The 20,016-nt window shown below is 45.9% G+C and overlaps 2 protein-coding genes across 2 annotated transcripts; both read left to right on the top strand.

Annotated features, from left to right (window-relative positions):
* The first annotated feature begins 12,634 nt into the window (after positions 1-12,634).
* On the top strand, positions 12,635-13,858 carry LOC120931621 (zinc finger MYM-type protein 5-like). Its single transcript, XM_040343246.1, has one exon. It carries the CDS (start codon positions 12,647-12,649, stop codon positions 13,856-13,858), a length of 1,212 nt encoding a protein of 403 aa, XP_040199180.1. The 5' UTR covers positions 12,635-12,646.
* Positions 13,859-13,891: 33 nt separating this feature from the next.
* On the top strand, positions 13,892-16,109 carry LOC120924958 (zinc finger MYM-type protein 1-like). Its single transcript, XM_040335894.1, has one exon. It carries the CDS (start codon positions 14,018-14,020, stop codon positions 15,299-15,301), a length of 1,284 nt encoding a protein of 427 aa, XP_040191828.1. The 5' UTR covers positions 13,892-14,017; the 3' UTR covers positions 15,302-16,109.
* Positions 16,110-20,016: the final 3,907 nt, after the last annotated feature.

Below are 20,016 nucleotides of genomic sequence, written 5' to 3'. Positions count from 1 at the left end.
CCCTAAGGCTCGACTGTCACCTATGCCCGTGATCGAGGAACCGTTTAGCAGGGTAGCAGTCGACCTAGTGGGACCTCTACCTAACCCCAGTCCCTCAGGTAAGAAATACATTCTTACCGTAGTAGACTATGCTACCCGCTACCCGGAGGCCGTCGCTCTGACGAATATTCAGGCGGACACTGTTGCCAGTGCGCTCGTCGGGATATTCACCCGAGTGGGGTTCCCTCAGGAAATCCTGTCCGACCGAGGGACCCAGTTCACTGCAGATCTAACCCAACAGTTATGGAAGGTCTGCGGTATTAAGACCCTGCTTAGTTCACCGTACCACCCTCAGACCAACGGTCTCTGTGAACGCTTTAATGGTACCCTCAAGCAATTGCTGCGGACCTTTACGGCGGAATACAGAGACTGGGAGCGATTTTTGCCGCACCTCTTGTTTGCCTATCGAGAGGTACCGCAGGAATCCACAGGGTTCTCTCCCTTCGAGCTGCTCTATGGACGGAGAGTGCGAGGCCCCCTCGACCTCATCCGGGAGCACTGGGAGGGCGAGACAGAACATGAAGGTGTCCCCATTGTGCCATATGTGCTGGAAATGCGGGACCGCATGGAACATTTAGCTCGGATGGCACGGGACCATCTCCAAACGGCCCAGGGACGACAGAAACACTGGTACGACCGGGGCGCCCGTCAGAGAACGTTTCAAGTGGGCCAGAAGGTGCTGGTGCTTAGGCCTGTCAAAGGGAATAAGCTCCAGACCTCATGGCAGGGCCCTTACAAAGTGGTAGCGCAAGTCTGCGATACTACATATGTAATCGCCAGCAGCCAAGATGAAAGGGTCCAGAAATCCTTTCATGTAAACTTATTAAAAGAGTATCAGGAAAGACCAGAGGATGTAGCAGCCATATGTATTCCAGCCACTGAAGACCCTGACAGCTTACCCATCCCAGATCTATTAGCAGATTCGGAACCTAAGACTCTGCTCAATACGATACAGCTAGGGGAGCGGTTACCTCCCGCAGAAAAGGGACAGATGCGACAATTGATAACTGAGAAAGGACTGACATTTTCCCAGGAGCCCGGGTACACTCTCTTAGCGACTCACTACGTAGAGACCCCAGGACAAAACCCGCTCAGACAGACTCCCTACAGAATCCCTGAGGCAGTAAAAGAGGAGATGAGGAAGGAAATACAAGAAATGTTAAGACTGGGGATCATAGAACCATCTGACAGCCCCTGGGCCTCGCCCGTTGTCCTAGTACCCAAAAAGGACGGAACAACCCGATTCTGTGTCGATTACCGACGCCTCAATGACAAAACCGTGACAGATGCCTACCCCATGCCCCGAGTAGACGAGCTATTAGATCGTATTGCCAGGGGACGTTATCTGACCACAATCGATCTGTGCAAAGGGTATTGGCAGATTCCCCTGTCCAAAGAGGCTATCCCTAAGTCGGCATTTGTCACCCCATTTGGCTTATTCCAGTTCAAGGTCATGCCATTTGGGATGAAGAACGCCCCAGCCACATTTCAGCGCTTAGTGGACCGCCTCCTTGATGGCTTCCAGGATTTTGCTTGCGCGTACCTGGATGACATTGCGATCTATAGTGAGACTTGGGGGGAACACTTGAGGAATGTTGAGGCTGTACTGGATCAGATTAGGGCCGCCGGCCTAACCCTGAAGCCAGAAAAATGTAATTTCGGGATGGCAGAAGTCCAGTACTTGGGACACAGAGTGGGGTGTGGGAAACAACGACCAGAACCCGCTAAGGTTGAGGCTGTAGCCAATTGGCCAACACCCCACACTAAGACCCAGGTACTGGCATTTCTAGGGACAGCGGGGTATTACAGAAAATTTGTCCCTGACTATAGTACCATTGCCAAACCCCTGACGGATTTGACCAAAAAGAATTTGCCTAGAGTAGTCCTGTGGTCTCCCGCCTGTGAAACAGCATTCCAAACCTTGAAACAAGCATTGATCAACGCACCTGTCCTATCTGCCCCCGTCCCTAACAAAAGATTTGTCGTTCATACAGATGCGTCCATGTATGGACTGGGGGCAGTTCTAAGCCAGATCGGGGAGGATGGAGGAGAACACCCTGTCGCGTACCTGAGTAGAAAACTATTACCCAGGGAAGTGAGCTACGCGGCCGTGGAAAAGGAATGTTTAGCCCTGGTTTGGGCCTTAAAGAAGCTCACACCCTACCTGTATGGTCAGGAATTCACCCTGATCACGGACCATAACCCACTAGTATGGCTGAACCGAGTAGCCGGAGATAATGGGCGCTTGCTAAGATGGAGCTTGGCCCTACAACCCTACAATTTTTCTATCCAATACCGCCCTGGCAGATTCAATGGGAATGCCGACGGACTGTCCAGGCAAACTGAACTTTTACAGCAGACCGGACATCCCCAAGTTGATCCGAAAAAGATCAATCCGGGTCTGCCGGAGTGTTCCACAAAGGGGGAGTAGTGTAACGGACACATGCATGCTGCCGAGACAGTTATAATCTTCGTGCAGGGGGACTACAAGGAACTGCATGGCTTGTCACAAGTGGATGTACCACAGTGTATTCTGAGCTCAAAGGGTTAATTGGACAAGTTTCTTTTCATTGTTGAATGCTAATGTTCCCTTCGCATACCTAATGAACCCTCTTTTGTGTGCAGGTAAACAGCCCCCTGTGAGGTGTATGCTGATGGGGATTATGTGTGAGTGATAATTGTTTTAAAGGTTAATTGAATTCTATGTGCCTGGCCAGGAAATGTTAAGTGGGGTGAGGTGCCGAAGCGTCTAGAAACTGGCCAAGTGATTAATTCAAGGAGATGTCATTGTTTCAGGGGGTCTGTGTTGAAGCCCCCTACTGGGAAAAGGGGAGGGCGGAAACTGTCATTGTTCTTGTAACAGTTGTAACCAGATATAAGCAGGTGAAATATGCCAAATAAAGTGAGTCTGCTTGACCCTCCAAACGTAGCACGTCTCGTTTCTTGGAAGGGCGTTCGATGGGATATACCGGCGGTACCTGCATATCATAACTTGTCAGCAAAAAGGACGTCTCCAACGGCCGATACCCCTCACTACCAGCGGGTAGCCGTTACATGTACCACTTAGGCGGCTGCTCCTCTCTTGACCAACAGAAGCAAGAAAAGCATTTAATAAACTTCTCTTTAGGGTGTCCTCAAGAGATTTTATCTTCTGCCCTCTCTGTGGGGACAGGATGAGATCTGAGACTTTCCCCTTATAACGGTGGTCAAGGAGGGTTGCCAACCAATAGTGATCCTTCTCCTTTATGGCACATATTCTTGGGTCCTTTTGCAGACTTTTGCACGAGATGCAGACTCTTTGGGGTCACATAGGATTAAAGTATCTGGAACTGCCTCCTCGCAGCCACGTACTACTCCCAAGGGTTCTGCGGAAGAAAAACCATCTCTTTCTTTTTGACATATGTCTTGCTCTGCTTCAATGTCTCCGAAACTGCAAGAATCCTCCTCCTCCTCTATCTCCTCTTGTGTGTTCTGTGACAAAGGAACAATGGTGTCTGCATAAAGTGGGCCTTGAGAGGAAACAAAGTCCTCCTCTTCCTCCCACTGCTCTGCCTCTAGTGCCCTGTCCATAATGCCACGCAGAGTCTGCTCCAGCAGGAACACAACAGGTCACTGATGCACGCATTGTCACGGCTCACCATCCTTGTGGCATCCTCAAATATAGTATAGTGCATGCATCCTTTATGAGCAGCCATTGGCATGGGGAAAAAAAGCAGAGCCGGCCTGAGCCTGTTGTTGTGCCATACTCGCACAGGTACTCGTTGATGGCACCCTGCTGCATGTGCAGCCGCTGAGGCATCTCCAAAGTCGAGTTCTACCTGGTGGGCAAATCAGGCGGTTTACGGGCAGGTGGGATCACCGCTGAATTTCAGCCAACTGAGCACTGGCTGTGTATGACCACTTAAATGATGCATTGTTAAAGGAATGGCAGGTGTATTAGAACCACGTCATATGGACTTATTAAACCGTGGTCTTTCCTTTTCCCCATCCACTGACATGGACCAGTTTGAGATATTTAAAGCGGAGGTTCACCCAAATAACATGTATAAAAGATCATATTCTTTATACTTCCAACATGTACAGTATACCCTTTTTTTTGGCTCTACATACCTTATTATGACTATTTTCCACCCGGCTTCCGGGTACTCACTCCCGCGGGAGTAGGCATTTCTATGCAGAGGCACAATGTCACCTGGGACTTCGCCCAGATGATTGACATCCTTGAGAAAAAGTTCCCCCCCGCACCCCCTATTGCGTAGGCGCGTCACGAGAGTCACGGAGTTTCCGAAAGTAGCCGAACTGCGAGTCAGCTCTACACGGCTCATTCGCACCGACTAGGAGCCATGTAGAGCTGACTGCGCAGGCGCCGTATAGAGCTGACTAGCAGTTCGGCTACTTTCGGAAACTCTGTGACTCTCGTGACGCGCCTATGCAATAGGGGGGCGCGGGGGGAACTTCTGGGCAAAGTCCCAGGTGACATTGCGCCTCTGCATAGAAACGCCTACTCCCGCGGGAGTGAGTACCCAGAAGCCGGGTGGAAAATAGCCATAATAAGGTATGTAGAGCCCAAAAAAAAGGGCATACTGTACATGTTGGAAGTATAAAGAATATGATCTTATATACATGTTATTTGGATGAACCTCCGCTTTAAAGATCTCAATCTATTCCTTAGAAAAGTATTTTTCAGATCACTATACTCTGTCCAAACTAAGCAAGACTAAATTCCAACTAACTCCGATGAAGAGGAGGCTATTGGAATCATTGCTGGAGGAGGGAGGGCCTTCCTTCAGCGATGAAGACAATGATGAATCAGATGCCGCTAAACGCAATGCAGGCCTTATGCCGCGTACACACCATCACTTTATGTGATGGAAAAAAATGACGTTTTTAAAAACGTCACTTTAATTGACTGTGTGTGGGGGAAAACGTCGTTTTATGTCTTGTAAAAAACGACCAAAAAAAATTGAAGCATGCTTCAATTTTATGTGTCGTTTTTCAAAAGTGCACTTTTTACTTCACAGAAATTGACCGTGTGTAGCAAAAAACGTTGTTTTCTAAGACGTTTTTTCATTCACGCATGCCCAGAAGCTACTTATGAAGCGAGCTTCAATGGTAAAACGTGGTGGAACGTAACCTCACTTTGCAAGATCATTGTGAGAAAACGATGGTGTGCAGGCAACTTCGTCTTTGAAAATTGAAGTTTCAAAAACGTCATTTTTTACTTCACAGAAAGTGTCGTTTTTTTTCATCACATAAAGTGATGGTGTGTACGGGGCATTAGAATTAGATCATTAAACATGCCCCAGTTTAGGAAGAATAAGAGATTGGGGGTCTTCCTGGACTTAGTCCAGGAAGGTCTCAATAAAATCAATTGGCAGACTAAACAAACTGGGAACATTACACAACAGGAACGAAAGGCCCTCCAAGAACTGCGTAAAGCGGATGAGATAGTGATAAAGCCCAGTGACAAATTGAGGACTTCAATATTCACACATTTTATATCATTCCCCAAATCCACAAAAACAAGCAGGGCCGGCGCAACCACCAGGCGGACCAAGCGGCCGCTTGGGGCGGGCAGGTCCGCAGCCTGGGATGGGGCGAAAAAATTACCTTTTTTTTTTTTTTTAATTTTTTTTTTTATACTTTGTCCGGGGACCGGAGTTGCCGCCCTCCGGCGCCCGGTGTCCCGCTCCGGTGTGCTAATGCGCCGCAGCGCCTGTCAGTAGCTGACTGAATCTGGCCCGGGCCGGGCGCAGCCAATCCAGTTACTGCCTGGTGATGGATGACGCCGGGTCCGGGCCTGTAACTGCACGGCACTTCAGTGACGACGTCCTCCTCCGCGCAGGAGGACGTCTGACGTCACTGAAGGGGCGGACCTCCGCTGCTGGGTGACACAGTGCCCAGTCCCGCGCCGCCGGAAGATTGAGATGGCAGAAAAGCGCACAGGAGGTGAGGGTGGGGTCGTGGCGTGGCCGCGTGGGGAAGAAGAATGGATGGATGATGGATCATGGATGATGGAAGAACGAAGAAGGAGCAAGGGGGGTTAATGGAGACGGGGTCGGGTGGATAATTAATAAAGCAGGAGGGCTTAATGGAACTGGAAGAAGGAGTGGGGCCCCCACTCCTTCTTCCAGTTCCATTATGCCCTCCTGCTTTATTAATTATCCACCCGACCCAGTCTCCATTAACCCCCCTTGCTCCTTCTTCCATGATCCATCATCCATCCTCCCTGGGGCCTGCTCTGCTTCCGCCATTCCTCCCCCCCCACAGTGGGGAGGAGGAATGGTGGAAGCAGAGCAGGGCCCAGGGGGGATGGATGATGGAAGAAGGAGCAAGGGGGGGTTAATGGAGACTGGGTCGGGTGGATAATTAATAAAGCAGGAGGGCATAATGGAAGAAGGAGTGGGGGGGGGGAATGGCGGAAGCAGAGCAGGGCCCAGGGGGGATGGATGATGGATGATGGAAGAAGGAGCAAGGGGGGTTAATGGAGACTGGGTCGGGTGGATAATTAATAAAGCAGGAGGGCATAATGGAAGAAGGAGTGGGGGGGGGGGGAGGAATGGCGGAAGCAGAGCAGGGCCCAGGGGGGATGGATGATGGAAGAAGGAGCAAGGGGGGGTTAATGGAGACTGGGTCGGGTGGATAATTAATAAAGCAGGAGGGCATAATGGAACTGGAAGAAGGAGTGGGGGGGGAGGAATGGCGGAAGCAGAGCAGGGCCCAGGGGGGATGGATGATGGATCATGGAAGAAGGAGCAAGGGGGGTTAATGGAGACTGGGTCGGGTGGATAATTAATAAAGCAGGAGGGCATAATGGAAGAAGGAGTGGGGGGGGGAGGAATGGCGGAAGCAGAGCAGGGCCCAGGGGGGATGGATGATGGAAGAAGGAGCAAGGGGGGTTAATGGAGACGGGGTCGGGTGGATAATTAATAAAGCAGGAGGGCATAATGGAAGAAGGAGTGGGGGGGGGAGGAATGGTGGAAGCAGAGCAGGGCCCAGGGGGGATGGATGATGGAAGAAGGAGCAAGGGGGGGTTAATGGAGACTGGGTCGGGTGGATAATTAATAAAGCAGGAGGGCATAATGGAAGAAGGAGTGGGGGGGGGGGGGAATGGCGGAAGCAGAGCAGGGCCCAGGGGGGATGGATGATGGATGATGGAAGAAGGAGCAAGGGGGGTTAATGGAGACTGGGTCGGGTGGATAATTAATAAAGCAGGAGGGCATAATGGAAGAAGGAGTGGGGGGGGGGAGGAATGGCGGAAGCAGAGCAGGGCCCAGGGGGGATGGATGATGGAAGAAGGAGCAAGGGGGGGTTAATGGAGACTGGGTCGGGTGGATAATTAATAAAGCAGGAGGGCATAATGGAACTGGAAGAAGGAGTGGGGGGGGAGGAATGGCGGAAGCAGAGCAGGGCCCAGGGGGGATGGATGATGGATCATGGAAGAAGGAGCAAGGGGGGTTAATGGAGACTGGGTCGGGTGGATAATTAATAAAGCAGGAGGGCATAATGGAAGAAGGAGTGGGGGGGGGGAGGAATGGCGGAAGCAGAGCAGGGCCCAGGGGGGATGGATGATGGAAGAAGGAGCAAGGGGGGTTAATGGAGACTGGGTCGGGTGGATAATTAATAAAGCAGGAGGGCATAATGGAAGAAGGAGTGGGGGGGGGGGAGGAATGGTGGAAGCAGAGCAGGGCCCAGGGGTAATGGATGATGGAAGAAGGAGCAAGGGGGGGTTAATGGAGACGGGGTCGGGTGGATAATTAATAAAGCAGGAGGGCATAATGGAAGAAGGAGTGGGGGGGGGAGGAATGGCGGAAGCAAAGCAGGGCCCAGGGGGGATGGATGATGGAAGAAGGAGCAAGGGGGGGTTAATGGAGACTGGGTCGGGTGGATAATTAATAAAGCAGGAGGGCATAATGGAACTGGAAGAAGGAGTGCGGGGGGGAGGAATGGCGGAAGCAGAGCAGGGCCCAGGGGGGATGGATGATGGATCATGGAAGAAGGAGCAAGGGGGGTTAATGGAGACGGGGTCGGGTGGATAATTAATAAAGCAGGAGGGCATAATGGAACTGGAAGAAGGAGTGGGGCCCCCACTCCTTCTTCCAGTTCCATTATGCCCTCCTGCTTTATTAATTATCCACCCGACCCAGTCTCCATTAACCCCCCTTGCTCCTTCTTCCATGATCCATCATCCATCCTCCCTGGGCCCTGCTCTGCTTCCGCCATTCCTCCCCCCCACAGTGGGGAGGAGGAATGGTGGAAGCAGAGCAGGGCCCAGGGGGGATGGATGATGGAAGAAGAAGCAAGGGGGGGTTAATGGAGACTGGGTCGGGTGGATAATTAATAAAGCAGGAGGGCATAATGGAAGAAGGAGTGGGGGGGGAGGAATGGCGGAAGCAGAGCAGGGCCCAGGGGGGATGGATGATGGATCATGGAAGAAGGAGCAAGGGGGGTTAATGGAGACTGGGTCGGGTGGATAATTAATAAAGCAGGAGGGCATAATGGAACTGGAAGAAGGAGTGGGGGGGGGGGGGAATGGCGGAAGCAGAGCAGGGCCCAGGGGGGATAGATGATGGATCATGGAAGAAGGAGCAAGGGGGGTTAATGGAGACGGGGTCGGGTGGATAATTAATAAAGCAGGAGGGCATAATGGAAGAAGGAGTGGGGGGGGGGGGAGGAATGGTGGAAGCAGAGCAGGGCCCAGGGGTGATGGATGATGGAAGAAGGAGCAAGGGGGGTTAATGGAGACTGGGTTGATAATGAAAGCAGGAGGGCATAATGGAAGAAGGAGTGGGGGGAGGGGGTTAATGGAAGCAGTGGGGCATAATGGAAGAAGGAGTGGGGGGAGGGGGTTAATGGAAGCAGTGGGGGATAATGGAAGAAGGAGTGGGGGGAGGGGGTTAATGGAAGCAGTGGGGGATAATGGAAGAAGGAGCAGGGGGGGGAATGGATAATGGAAGCAGGGGGGTAATGGAAACGGAGGTGGATAATGGAAGCAGGGGGGGTGGATAATGGATGCAGGGGGGATGGATAATGGAAGCAGGGGGGGATGGATAATGGAAGCAGGGGGGATGGATAATGGAAGCAGGGGGGGTGGATAATGGAAGCAGGGGGATGGATATAGAAGCAGGGGGATGGATAATGGAAGCAGGGGGGATGGATAATGGAAGCAGGGGGATGGATAATAGAAGCAGGGGGATGGATAATGGAAGCAGGGGGATGGATAATGGAAGCAGGGGGGATGGATAATAGAAGCGGGGGGGGATGGATAAGTCGACTTCCACACTCCACCACCGGCCACCAGAACTCCCACACGCAAATAAATATAATGTAGTAGATGTGACCTGCAGTCCTATGTAACACCACAGATAACAGTGATAACCCTCAGAGTACAGATAATGTAGTAGATGCTACCTGTGTTATCTGTGGTGTTACATAGGACTGCAGGCCACATCTACTTCATTATCTGTACTCGGAGAGTTATTACGGTGTTATCTGTGGTGTTACTGTACATAGGACTGTCTGCAGGTCACATCTACTACATTATCTGTACTCGGAGAGTTATTACGGTGTTATCTGTGGTGTTACATAGGACTGCAGGTCACATCTACTACATTATCTGTACTCAGAGAGTTATCACTGTGTTATCTGTGGTCAGCCCTGTCGTATTTCAAGGTAACAGTTTAGGGCCACATATGGGGTATCTCCGTACACAGGAGAAAGTGTTACAAACTTTGGGGGCATTTTCTCCTTTTACCCCTTATGAAAAGGTAAAGTTGGGGTCTACACCAGCATGTTAGTGTAAGAAAAATTAAAATTTTTACACATACATTCTGGTGTTGCCCCATAATTTTTATTTTCACAAGAGGTAAAAGAAGAAAAAAAATATATATATTTTGTTAAGCAATTTCTTATGAGTATAGAAATACCCCATATGTAAAGTGGATGTAAAGTGCTCTTCGGGCGTACAAAAAGGCTTAGGCTGGGTTCACACTACAATTTCGGCAATATGGGATCGCATACGTTGGGGGGAGCCCTAACCGTGCACTCCCGCATTTCCTACCGCATGCGGTCCCATTTATAATATAAACCTATGAGCCGAACGCTGACTCTAGTTGGCTCAATTTTTTCCCCGCATGCGGTTGTCAGACCGCACTTAAAATCGACTACTATTTACCTGTGCCAGAGATAGCTGCTCCAGGTGAGGGCAGCTCTATTTTACACTTTTTAGTACACTGTGTGTACTGTACAATGATACAGTACCCTGAAGAAGCTCCTCTACTCTACATAGACCAGTGTGTACCAACCAGAGTGCCTCCAGCTGTGGAAAAACTACAACTCGGCTGTCCGGGCATGCTGGGAGTTGTAGCTTTGCCACAGCTGGAGGCACCCTGGTTGGGAAACCCTGACATGGACAGTGATTACAGCTCCAGCAGATCTTTATTCCTTTTATATATAAGGATTTGCTTTATCTATATTAGTTATCTACTTATTTTTCTTTAATGCTCACTTTTTCCTATTTTTGGATGACATTTTTGGGGCTTCAGAACCAATTCCCAGGTTTCCATAGAGTTATGGTCTCAACATACAATGGTTTCAACATACAATGGTCGTCCTGGAACCGATTAATATTGCAACTTGAGGAACCACTGTGTGTGTGTGTATATATATATATATATAATATATATATATATAATTTTTTTTTTTTTCCTATGGCAATAATCTACCATCATAGATGTATGAGAAAGCTAGGAGTGAAGAGATTTTGATTGTTTCTGACTGACGTATCTTCTTATAGCTGTACAACTTTATGTGGTGCTGGATAATTGCTGTGCCTAGTTTCCTTACCAATTCTGCAAAAACTATACACGTCTGGGAGAAATCGTAACTGCGGTTTGAGGAAGAAGGAAAAGAAAATAAAAGAGGACGAGACTGATCAGCGAACACATTACCTGTGAGTCCCACAAAGATATGGCATTCTGCGTCTGTGACTTTTGTCAGTTAAAGTGGCATGGGGGGGAGGGATTGAAATGACACAGGGGGTTTGTGTTCACTTCAGTTCTTAACCCGGGCCCTCATCCTCCCTGTGCCATTTTAACCCCCTTCTTTCATTTTGATTGATCCCTGACCCTCGTGAACCATTTCAATCCCCCTGTCTTAGCAATATATATTAATGCCCTATTTGTACCTGTGGCAATATTACTGCCATTTATGTACCTATAGCAATATACTACTGTCCTATAAGTACTGTAGCAAAATATTACTGCCCTATAGGTACCTGTAGCAATATTCTTCTGTTCCAGAGGGACCACTTATAGCAATATAGTACTGGCACACATATATATATATATATATATATATATATATATATATATATATATATATATATATATTACAGACATAATATATATAACAGCCTAGGCCAGTAGTATATACAGTGGTGGTTGTGGTCTAGCCAAGGATATTGAGGGAGATTCATCAAAACCTGTGTGAAGGAAAAGTTAACCAGTTGCCCATAGCAACCAATCAGCTCGCCTCTTTCATTTTGAAAAGGGCCTGTGAGAAATGAAAGAAGCGACATGATTAGTTGCTATGGGCAACTGGTTAACTTTTCCTTTACACTGGTTTTGATCAATCTCCCCCATAATGTTGTCTGGTGTGGCAGTCACGGACACACAGGGTTATATATATGGGGTCACCAGATATGGGCCACACTATATAGTATATTGGAGAGCAATGTGGGGGCAGAGTGTATAATTAATTCAATATGATAAAAGATAAAGCTGTGGCACTCACCATATGCTGATATCCTTCCTTTTTTTATTATGCAAAGGTTACATACAGTTGTGGGTCTTGGTCAATTACACAGAGGCAATACAAGACCACGCTCGTTTTGTGCTACAAAGGACTTCTGCCCTCTCTTGCTATATAATTAATTTTTGGGGTACAGTATGTTTTACATTTAGTAGTATAGTGTATATTATACTAAGAATTTCTGGTGTGGCGTGGTTTTAGGGACTTCAGAATGTGGCAGTATGTGGTATTATTATATTCAGAGGGTTCGGTGTGTAGCTAGAAGAATGCATGATGGTCTGGACCAGATTGAGAGGAACAATAAAATAAATTACATAGATGGTGAGTTACTGATATCCTGGTGTATTTTTGCCTGACTATGCAGTGCTTTAGTCACATTTCTGCAGTTATGATTAGTGAAACTACAACTCCATGTATACCCTTACCACTGTTTAGATGAGTGGTGTCCAAACTGCAGCCTTCCAGATGTTGCAAAACTACAACTCTCAGCATGCCCAGACAGCCTTCAGCATGCCCGGACAGCATTAGGCTGTTCAGGCATACTGGGAGTTGGAATTTTGCAACATCTGGAAGGCGGTAGTTTGGACACCACTGGCTTAGATCATGCTGGAAGCTGTAGTTTCACATGGTCAAAACTTCTTTATTGCTTTACCCTTACTTGGCAATTGGAATATTTGATTATTATAGTGCATATAATTTTCTGCAGCACACTACACAGCAGGCGTTAGTAAGGAGCCTGTTCTGAAAAATTATACAAATATGTTCTTGTTCACATAGCTGGAAAACTACAATCAAAATGCCAAAACTATTTAAAGAAAAGAAATTATCAGGAGCGGGCTTCAGAAGGAGACGAGCTGATAAAGAAAAGGCTGGGAAGCAGATGTCTGGAGATTTAATGAAGTTCTTGACCTCTCACAAACCCAGAGAGGAAGATGCTCCTGCATCAGAAACAGTTTCCAGTGTGGAAGATGATCAAGTTCACGTAGCTATGGATGAACAATCTTTCACATCAGTTGTATCAGACCAACAGCCTGTCACACCTGCTAATCTTCATGATGCAAGTGCTGAGAAAAGACAAGAAGTAGGTGACGAGCAACCGGCTTCTACATCATCATACGTACCATCTCCTCGCCTTGAAAAGACTGTTGATACAGAAGGATCAAGTGAAGCAGAAATGGAGCAAGAGGAACAATGTTCTACTTTGGAGACTCTTGATTTGTCTGATCCTGCTAATTGGCCGACTGTTCTCACCCCCTCACTAAGGGATGCTATTGTCAGGAAAGGTCCTACAAAGCAAAAAGCTAATTTTTATTTTCCCAAAGATGCGTCTAATAGACGCTTTACTAAAGCAAATTATAAGAGACAACTGCCAAACGGAGAAGAAACCTATAGAAACTGGCTTGTTTATTCTGTTAAGCTGGATAAAGTTTTTTGTTTTTGTTGTAAGCTTTTTGCAACTAAAATAACAACAAGTTTGACAAGCGGAGGCTACGATGATTGGAGGAATTTGTCTCAAACCCTTCACAGTCATGAAATGTCACATTCTCATCTTGTTGCTGTAAGAGACTGGAATGAACTCTCTAGAAGATTTGGATCAGGAAAAACAATAGATGCTGCATACCAGAGATTTTTGACAGCAGAAACACAACATTGGCAAAATGTTGTAAAGAGGCTTGTAGCCATTGTAACATACCTTGGTCGCCAGTGCTTGGCTTTTAGAGGTAGCAATGACACATTACATAGTGAAAATAATGGAAATTTTCTTCAACTGGTAGAAATGCTTGCCACATTTGATACGGTTATGCAGGAACATCTGAAGCGTATCAAAAATAAGGAAATTGTACATCATTATTTGGGGAAGGACATTCAAAATGAACTAATCGGCCTTATAGCCAAAGAAATAACTAAACAAATACAGCACTCACTGAAAGCTGCAAAGTATTATTCTATAATACTTGATTGCACCCCAGACATTTCACATATTGAACAAATGACTATAATTGTTTGATTTGTGTCCATCAAAGAAGGGGGGTCTCCTACTGCTGAACCAGAGGTCTGTATAGAAGAAAGATTTCTTGGCTTTATCAAAATCCAAAGCTCAACTGGAGAAGGTCTGACCAAGGCAATTTTGACAGAACTTAAAAAACAAAATATTCCACTTAGTGATATGAGAGGACAAGGCTATGATAATGGTTCCAACATGAAGGGCAAACACCAGGGGGTTCAGAAGAGGATCCTTGATTTAAACTCGCGGGCCTTTTATGTTCCCTGCAGTGCTCATACATTAAATCTTGTGGTGAATGATGCGGCCATGTCATGTAGGGATGGAGCAACATTCTTTTCTGTTGTGCAAAAAATATATGTTTTTTTGTCGGGATCTACACTCCGTTGGAATGTCTTGAAGAAGTACATTGGAATACTAACAGTTAAACCTTTGTCTGATACCAGATGGTCTTCACGAATAGATGCTGTTCGGCCATTTCGGTTCCAGGTTGGAGAAATCTATGATGCCTTGACAAGTATTTCTAAGGATAGCTCGCACACAGCAATGGCACAATCTGAGGCGGAATCCCTTGCAAAAGAGCTAAATAACTACAAATTTTTATGTTTCATTGTATTGTGGTACAACATTCTAAAGAGAATTAACTTTGTCAGCAAGCTGCTTCAAAGCAAAAGCATGTACCTTCCAGATGTGATCGATATTTTGGAATCTACAACAACCTTTTTAAAAGAATATCGATCAGATCAAGGATTTGAAAATTTGCTGGACGAGGCTAAAGAGCTAGCCACAGAAATGGAAATTGAGCCTGTTTTTCCTGCATTACTGCGGCAAATAAAGAAAAAGAGAATGTTTTGTTATGAAGGTGAAGATGAACCGATTGACGATCCTGCAAAAAAATTTAAAGTTGAGTGCTTCTTTAGTATTTTGGATGTTTGTTTTAATTCTCTTGATGAGAGATTTGAGCAAATCAAGCATCACAGCAAGCACTTTCAGTTTCTTTATAATATCCAGAAACTTACAAATGTACCACATGAAACACTTCTGAAGTATTGTCTGGATTTGCAGAGTGTATTGACTGATGAAAACTCAGAAGATACTGATCTGGATGGAGCACAGTTATGTGAAGAACTCACCATATTGGCTCCTATCTTGAAACCGACAATGACCCCTACACACATTTTAGCATATGCACTTAAAAATGACTTTGCTCCCAATGTCTCCATAGCACTGCGGATATTATTGACATTGCCGATATCTGTTGCATCTGGTGAACGAAGCTTTTCAAAGCTCAAATTAATAAAAAATTATCTACGTTCAACAATGTCACAAGAGAGATTGGTGGGACTTGCAATGATTTCTATTGAAAAAAGTATTGTACAGGACATTGATTTTCAGACTTTGCTTTCTGATTTTGTGAGCGCAAAAGCAAGAAAGGTTAGATTTTTATAGTGCTCACTTTGAATGTTTACATTATCTAGCACATTAGTTGAATTGCATTCAGTTAAATCTCTGGAAACTTGTGTTCTTGGCATGGCTTGGCTGCCGACTAGTATGGCCGCTTAGTACATTATCTGTACGTTATCAGTGTGTGTTATCTTTGGTGTTGAATAGGACTGAAGGTCCTAAAAATCTCATGTTCTCAAAAAACTCATGTTCTGATATTATAGTTTGAAAATATGTTTATATGCACTTATTGCTCTTCTTTTAACCAATAATGGTAATTTTTTGCCTTGAATAGGCCGTTTTAGTGTTGTACTGTTTGTGTGCAGTACTATTTCCTGCACTTCTACAAGTCTGTTTGCACTATTTCCTGCATTTTTGCTCATTGGTAATGTTAATTTAATGGTAATATTTTGCCTTGAATAGGCCGTTTCAGTGTTGTACTGTTTGTGTGCACTACTATTTCCTGCACTTTTACAAGTCTGTTTGCACTATTTCCTGCACTTATTGGTAAAAAATTTGTTTTATAGTCTGTTTGCACTATTTCCTGCATTTTTGCTCATTGATAAATGGTAATGTTAATTTAATGGTAATATTTTGCCTTGAATAGGCCGTTTTAGTGTTGTACTGTTTGTGTGCAGTACTATTTCCTGCACTTCTACAAGTCTGTTTGCACTATTTCCTGCATTTTTGCTCATTGGTAATGTTAATTTAATGGTAATATTTTGCCTTGAATAGGCCGTTTCAGTGTTGTACTGTTTGTGTGCACTACTATTTCCTGCACTTTTACAAGTCTGTTTGCACTATTTCCTGCACTTATTGGTAAAAAATTTGTTTTATAGCTGTATAACTTATTTTGTTAAATCGTTAATAAAAATGCACTTAACAAAAGCACAAATTAGTGTGTTTTTTTATATAAAAAAATTATTGAAAGAAACATTTTTGCAAGGGAGGTGGGTGGCCGTTGGGGGGGGGGGGGGCGCCAAAATGGAGCTTCGCTTGTGTAGGCAGAAATCCTTGCACCGGCCCTGAAAACAAGCAAGATCCTCCTGGCAGACCCATAGTGTCAGCTATCAGGAGCCCCCTTGAAAGAGTGGGGAAGTATATAGAGAGCCTGATTAAGGACTTGGTCAAAATGCTACCATCATATGTCCGTGACACTAGTGATGTCCTTGACCAGATCAAGGACATCTATGTTCCTGAAGTTGCCCTTCTTGTCAGTATAGATGTGGAATCACACATCTATACCCCCATGAGTGGGGAATATTGGCGGTCCACCATTTCTTGGAACAGAGATTCCCTCAGATGGGAATTCAAAATACATTTATCCTGGAGCTGCTGGAATTAGCATTAAAGAATAATTAAAGGTAATGTGTTGGGGCGCTCGCTAATTAAGAATAATAATTAGTAAATAAATAATCTAAAATCCCAGAATGAAAAATCCCATGCAATTTCCGTGCACTAAGTGCATGACAAAATACAACATCAAAAATGTGCAGCACTAAGGTGCATGATAGGTAATAAGTGCTAATCAGGTGCATCCATACATTGAAAATAAATTCAAGCAAACGGCACTGGATGTGCAAAATAAGTCCAATGTAAACAAATATATATATATATCTTCATGCAATTGTGCAAAAACGCATTAAAGGTGCAAAATTCCGGATCAAAAATCCAAACATGCAAAAAAATTAAATAAGTGCTAATCAGGTGCATCCATACATTGAAAATAAATTCAGCAAACGGCACTGGATGTGCAAAATTAGTCCAATATAAACAATAAAAATAAATATCTTCATGCAATTGTGCAAAAACGCATTAAAAGTGCAAAATTCCAAAATTCCGGATCAAAAATCCAAACATGCAAAAAAATGTAAAAAGTAAAGTCCACAACGTTTTCCAAATGTGCAGTGCTCAGAACTAGCTCAGAAGGTGCTTCACTCCCCACGTGCCCAGTCTCACCAGCCTTTTACCTCTAAGAGGCTTAAAGTAAGCCTTATGTGAAATCCCAATGGCAGCTCCTCTTTCCCTCCAAATGCAGCAGCGTTGCAGATCAACCTCACTCCACAAAGGCAGCGCTTAGCCAGTGTACAAGCCCCTCTTTATTTGAATCAATGACTCCCCATAAGGCACATATGGAAGGAATAACGCTCACAATAGTGTAAAAACTTCAGCATAATTTTAATATAGACATAGTAAACACTCACATTTCAGTTAAGGATCTCAAACATCAGACATCAAACACAGTGCCTGCCTCCACTTAGGCTTATGGGAGGAAGATACTGTGTTCGCCTCGTTAATGTACCTCGGCCACGTCTCTACCTGGCTGAGGCACATAGACGAGGTGTAATGATTTGGAAGGGCACCCAAGAGGAACTAACTGAATTTTTGACAGAATTGAAACAAAATACTCGGAACATATTGTTATGTACCTGGTTACCAGAGTCTGATGCAGGGTAGCCTCTCTTACGGCTCTGGTTCGCGAGCCACTGCATATGAGACAGCGGACTCGGAGCACAGAGGGATAGGAGTGCCGGGTGGTGATGAGTAGATGCAGGTAGACGGATACTTCTGATGAGAAGATGCAGGAATGCTGAAGTAGAGAATGGGTCAGCGACCTGCATGAGAGCTGCAACTACAGCGGCACAAAATAGTTCAGGTATACTGGAATAGCAGAGTCAGACAAGCCGGATCATAACAGGTAAACATGCAGGTGGAGGGCTGAAGAGTAGTCGGTTTAAACAGGCAGGAGAATCTGGCAACAGAGAGGTCAAGCAGGCGGATGGTCAAACAGAGCCGGGTCAGGGTTGGAGAGGTGCGGGGAGTCAGACAAGCCGGGTTCAGCGTTCAATCAGGATTCAGGTAGAGTAGTCAGACAAGCCGGGTTCGGAGATCAATCAGGATTCAGGTAAACAAACAACAGGTCTCAGACAGGATCCACGTCAGAACTGCAGATCAGGCAGCAATGTGCTACAAACAGCACTGAGTTTTTAAAGGGCTTTTTGGCGCCACGGGCGATTAACGTGCACGCGCGCGCACCGTTGATGCGCGTGCACGAGCGCGGGATGCGCGATGGCGCGCCAACAGCCTGGGGGAAGCCTGCATGGAGGAGGACTGCATGGAGGACGTCTGCAGAGATGAAGACGGCAAGTCGGTGAGTCCCTGACATTGCCCCCCCAAGGGGCAGTCTCCGGATGCCCAGTCGGGCTTCTTTTTCAGGATGAGAAAGGAAAAAGGCACGTAACAACTTCTTGGCATGTATGTTACCTTCAGGCTCCCAAGAATTATCCTCTGGGCCGTACCCCTTCCATTTGACTAGGAATTGATTTTGACCTTGTCGCTTCCTACAGTCCAAAATAGCTTCCACCACGTATTCTTCCCAATCGTCAACCTGAATGGGTTCAGGAGGTCTGGACCCTCTGTTGGGAAAAGGATCGGCAACTGCGGGCTTGAGTAAAGAAACCTGAAACACAGGATGTATTTTCAATGAATCAGGCAAAAACAGTTCATAAGAGGCTAAATTTATCTTTTTCTTGACTGGAAATGGACCCAAAAACCTAGGTGCCAACTTTTTAGATGGGCAAGGTAATCTGAGGTTACTTGTAGACAGCCATACCTGATCATCTGGTTTCAGATCCAAGTCACCCCTTCTTTTCTTGTCGAAAAATCTTTTGCTGTGAGCCTGAGCCTTGGTTATTGCGTCGTGCAGTAGCTGATTGTTGCGTTTGAGAAAGTCCATAGTACTCTGCACAGCTGGAACTGGTGAATCTGAAAAGAAATCTGGTAAAAATGTTAAGTTAAAACCATAATTAGCGAAAAAAGGAGATTGCCCAGTAGCTGAGTGATTGGCGTTGTTATATGCAAATTCTGCCAGGGGTAGCAGGGCGGCCCAGTCGTCTTGAGAGAAGGTTGTGAAACATCTGATATATTGCTCTAACGTTTGATTTGTCCTCTCTGTTTGCCCATCAGACTGGGGATGGTAGGCTGAGGATAACGAAAGCTGGATTTGTAGTGTTTCACAGAGGACTCTCCAGAATCGAGAAGTAAATTGTACCCCTCTGTCAGAGACAATGTTGGAAGGTACCCCATGTAATCTAATAATTTCTTTGATGAACACGCGGTCCATTTCTGCAGCAGAAGGTGTGTTTTTCAAGGGCAGGAAGTGAGTCATTTTGGTGAAACGATCCACAACAACAAAGATTGCCGTATATCCTTCGGAGCGAGGGAGTTCCACAATAAAGTCCATTGCGATCATTTCCCATGGTCGGTTGGGTACTGGTAAAGGTTTTAATAGGCCCCAGACTTGACTTCGGGGTGTCTTATTTTGATTGCATATTGGACAAGAATTGATATATGACTTGCAAAAGTCCTCCAAATTGGGCCACCAGAAGGTACGTCGTACCAATTCAAGAGTTTTATTGACTCCAAAGTGACCTGCTAGTGGGTGATCATGGAGAAGTTTCAGAACTTCTACTCTGATGTTTTCTGGTACAAAAACCTGACTTCCTCTCCAAAATAATCCGTCTCTGGAAGTTAGTGAGATGTTAGAGGGTTTGGAAGAATCGGAAGATGCTTCTCGGATCATGGAGAGTAGATCAGTATGTAAGAGCAGGAAGTTGCCATCCGGCAGGATGGTATCAGGAGTGGATGTATCCTTTGGATCGTCGTGCATTCGGGATAATGCGTCTGGTTTAATGTTTTTAGATCCTGGTCGGTAGGTAATG

This window comes from Rana temporaria, chromosome 1 (genome assembly GCF_905171775.1).
Source record: "Rana temporaria chromosome 1, aRanTem1.1, whole genome shotgun sequence".
Lineage (NCBI taxonomy): Eukaryota > Metazoa > Chordata > Amphibia > Anura > Ranidae > Rana > Rana temporaria.
Note: the sequence above shows the minus strand (reverse complement) of the source record. Positions and strands in the feature narration are given on the sequence as shown.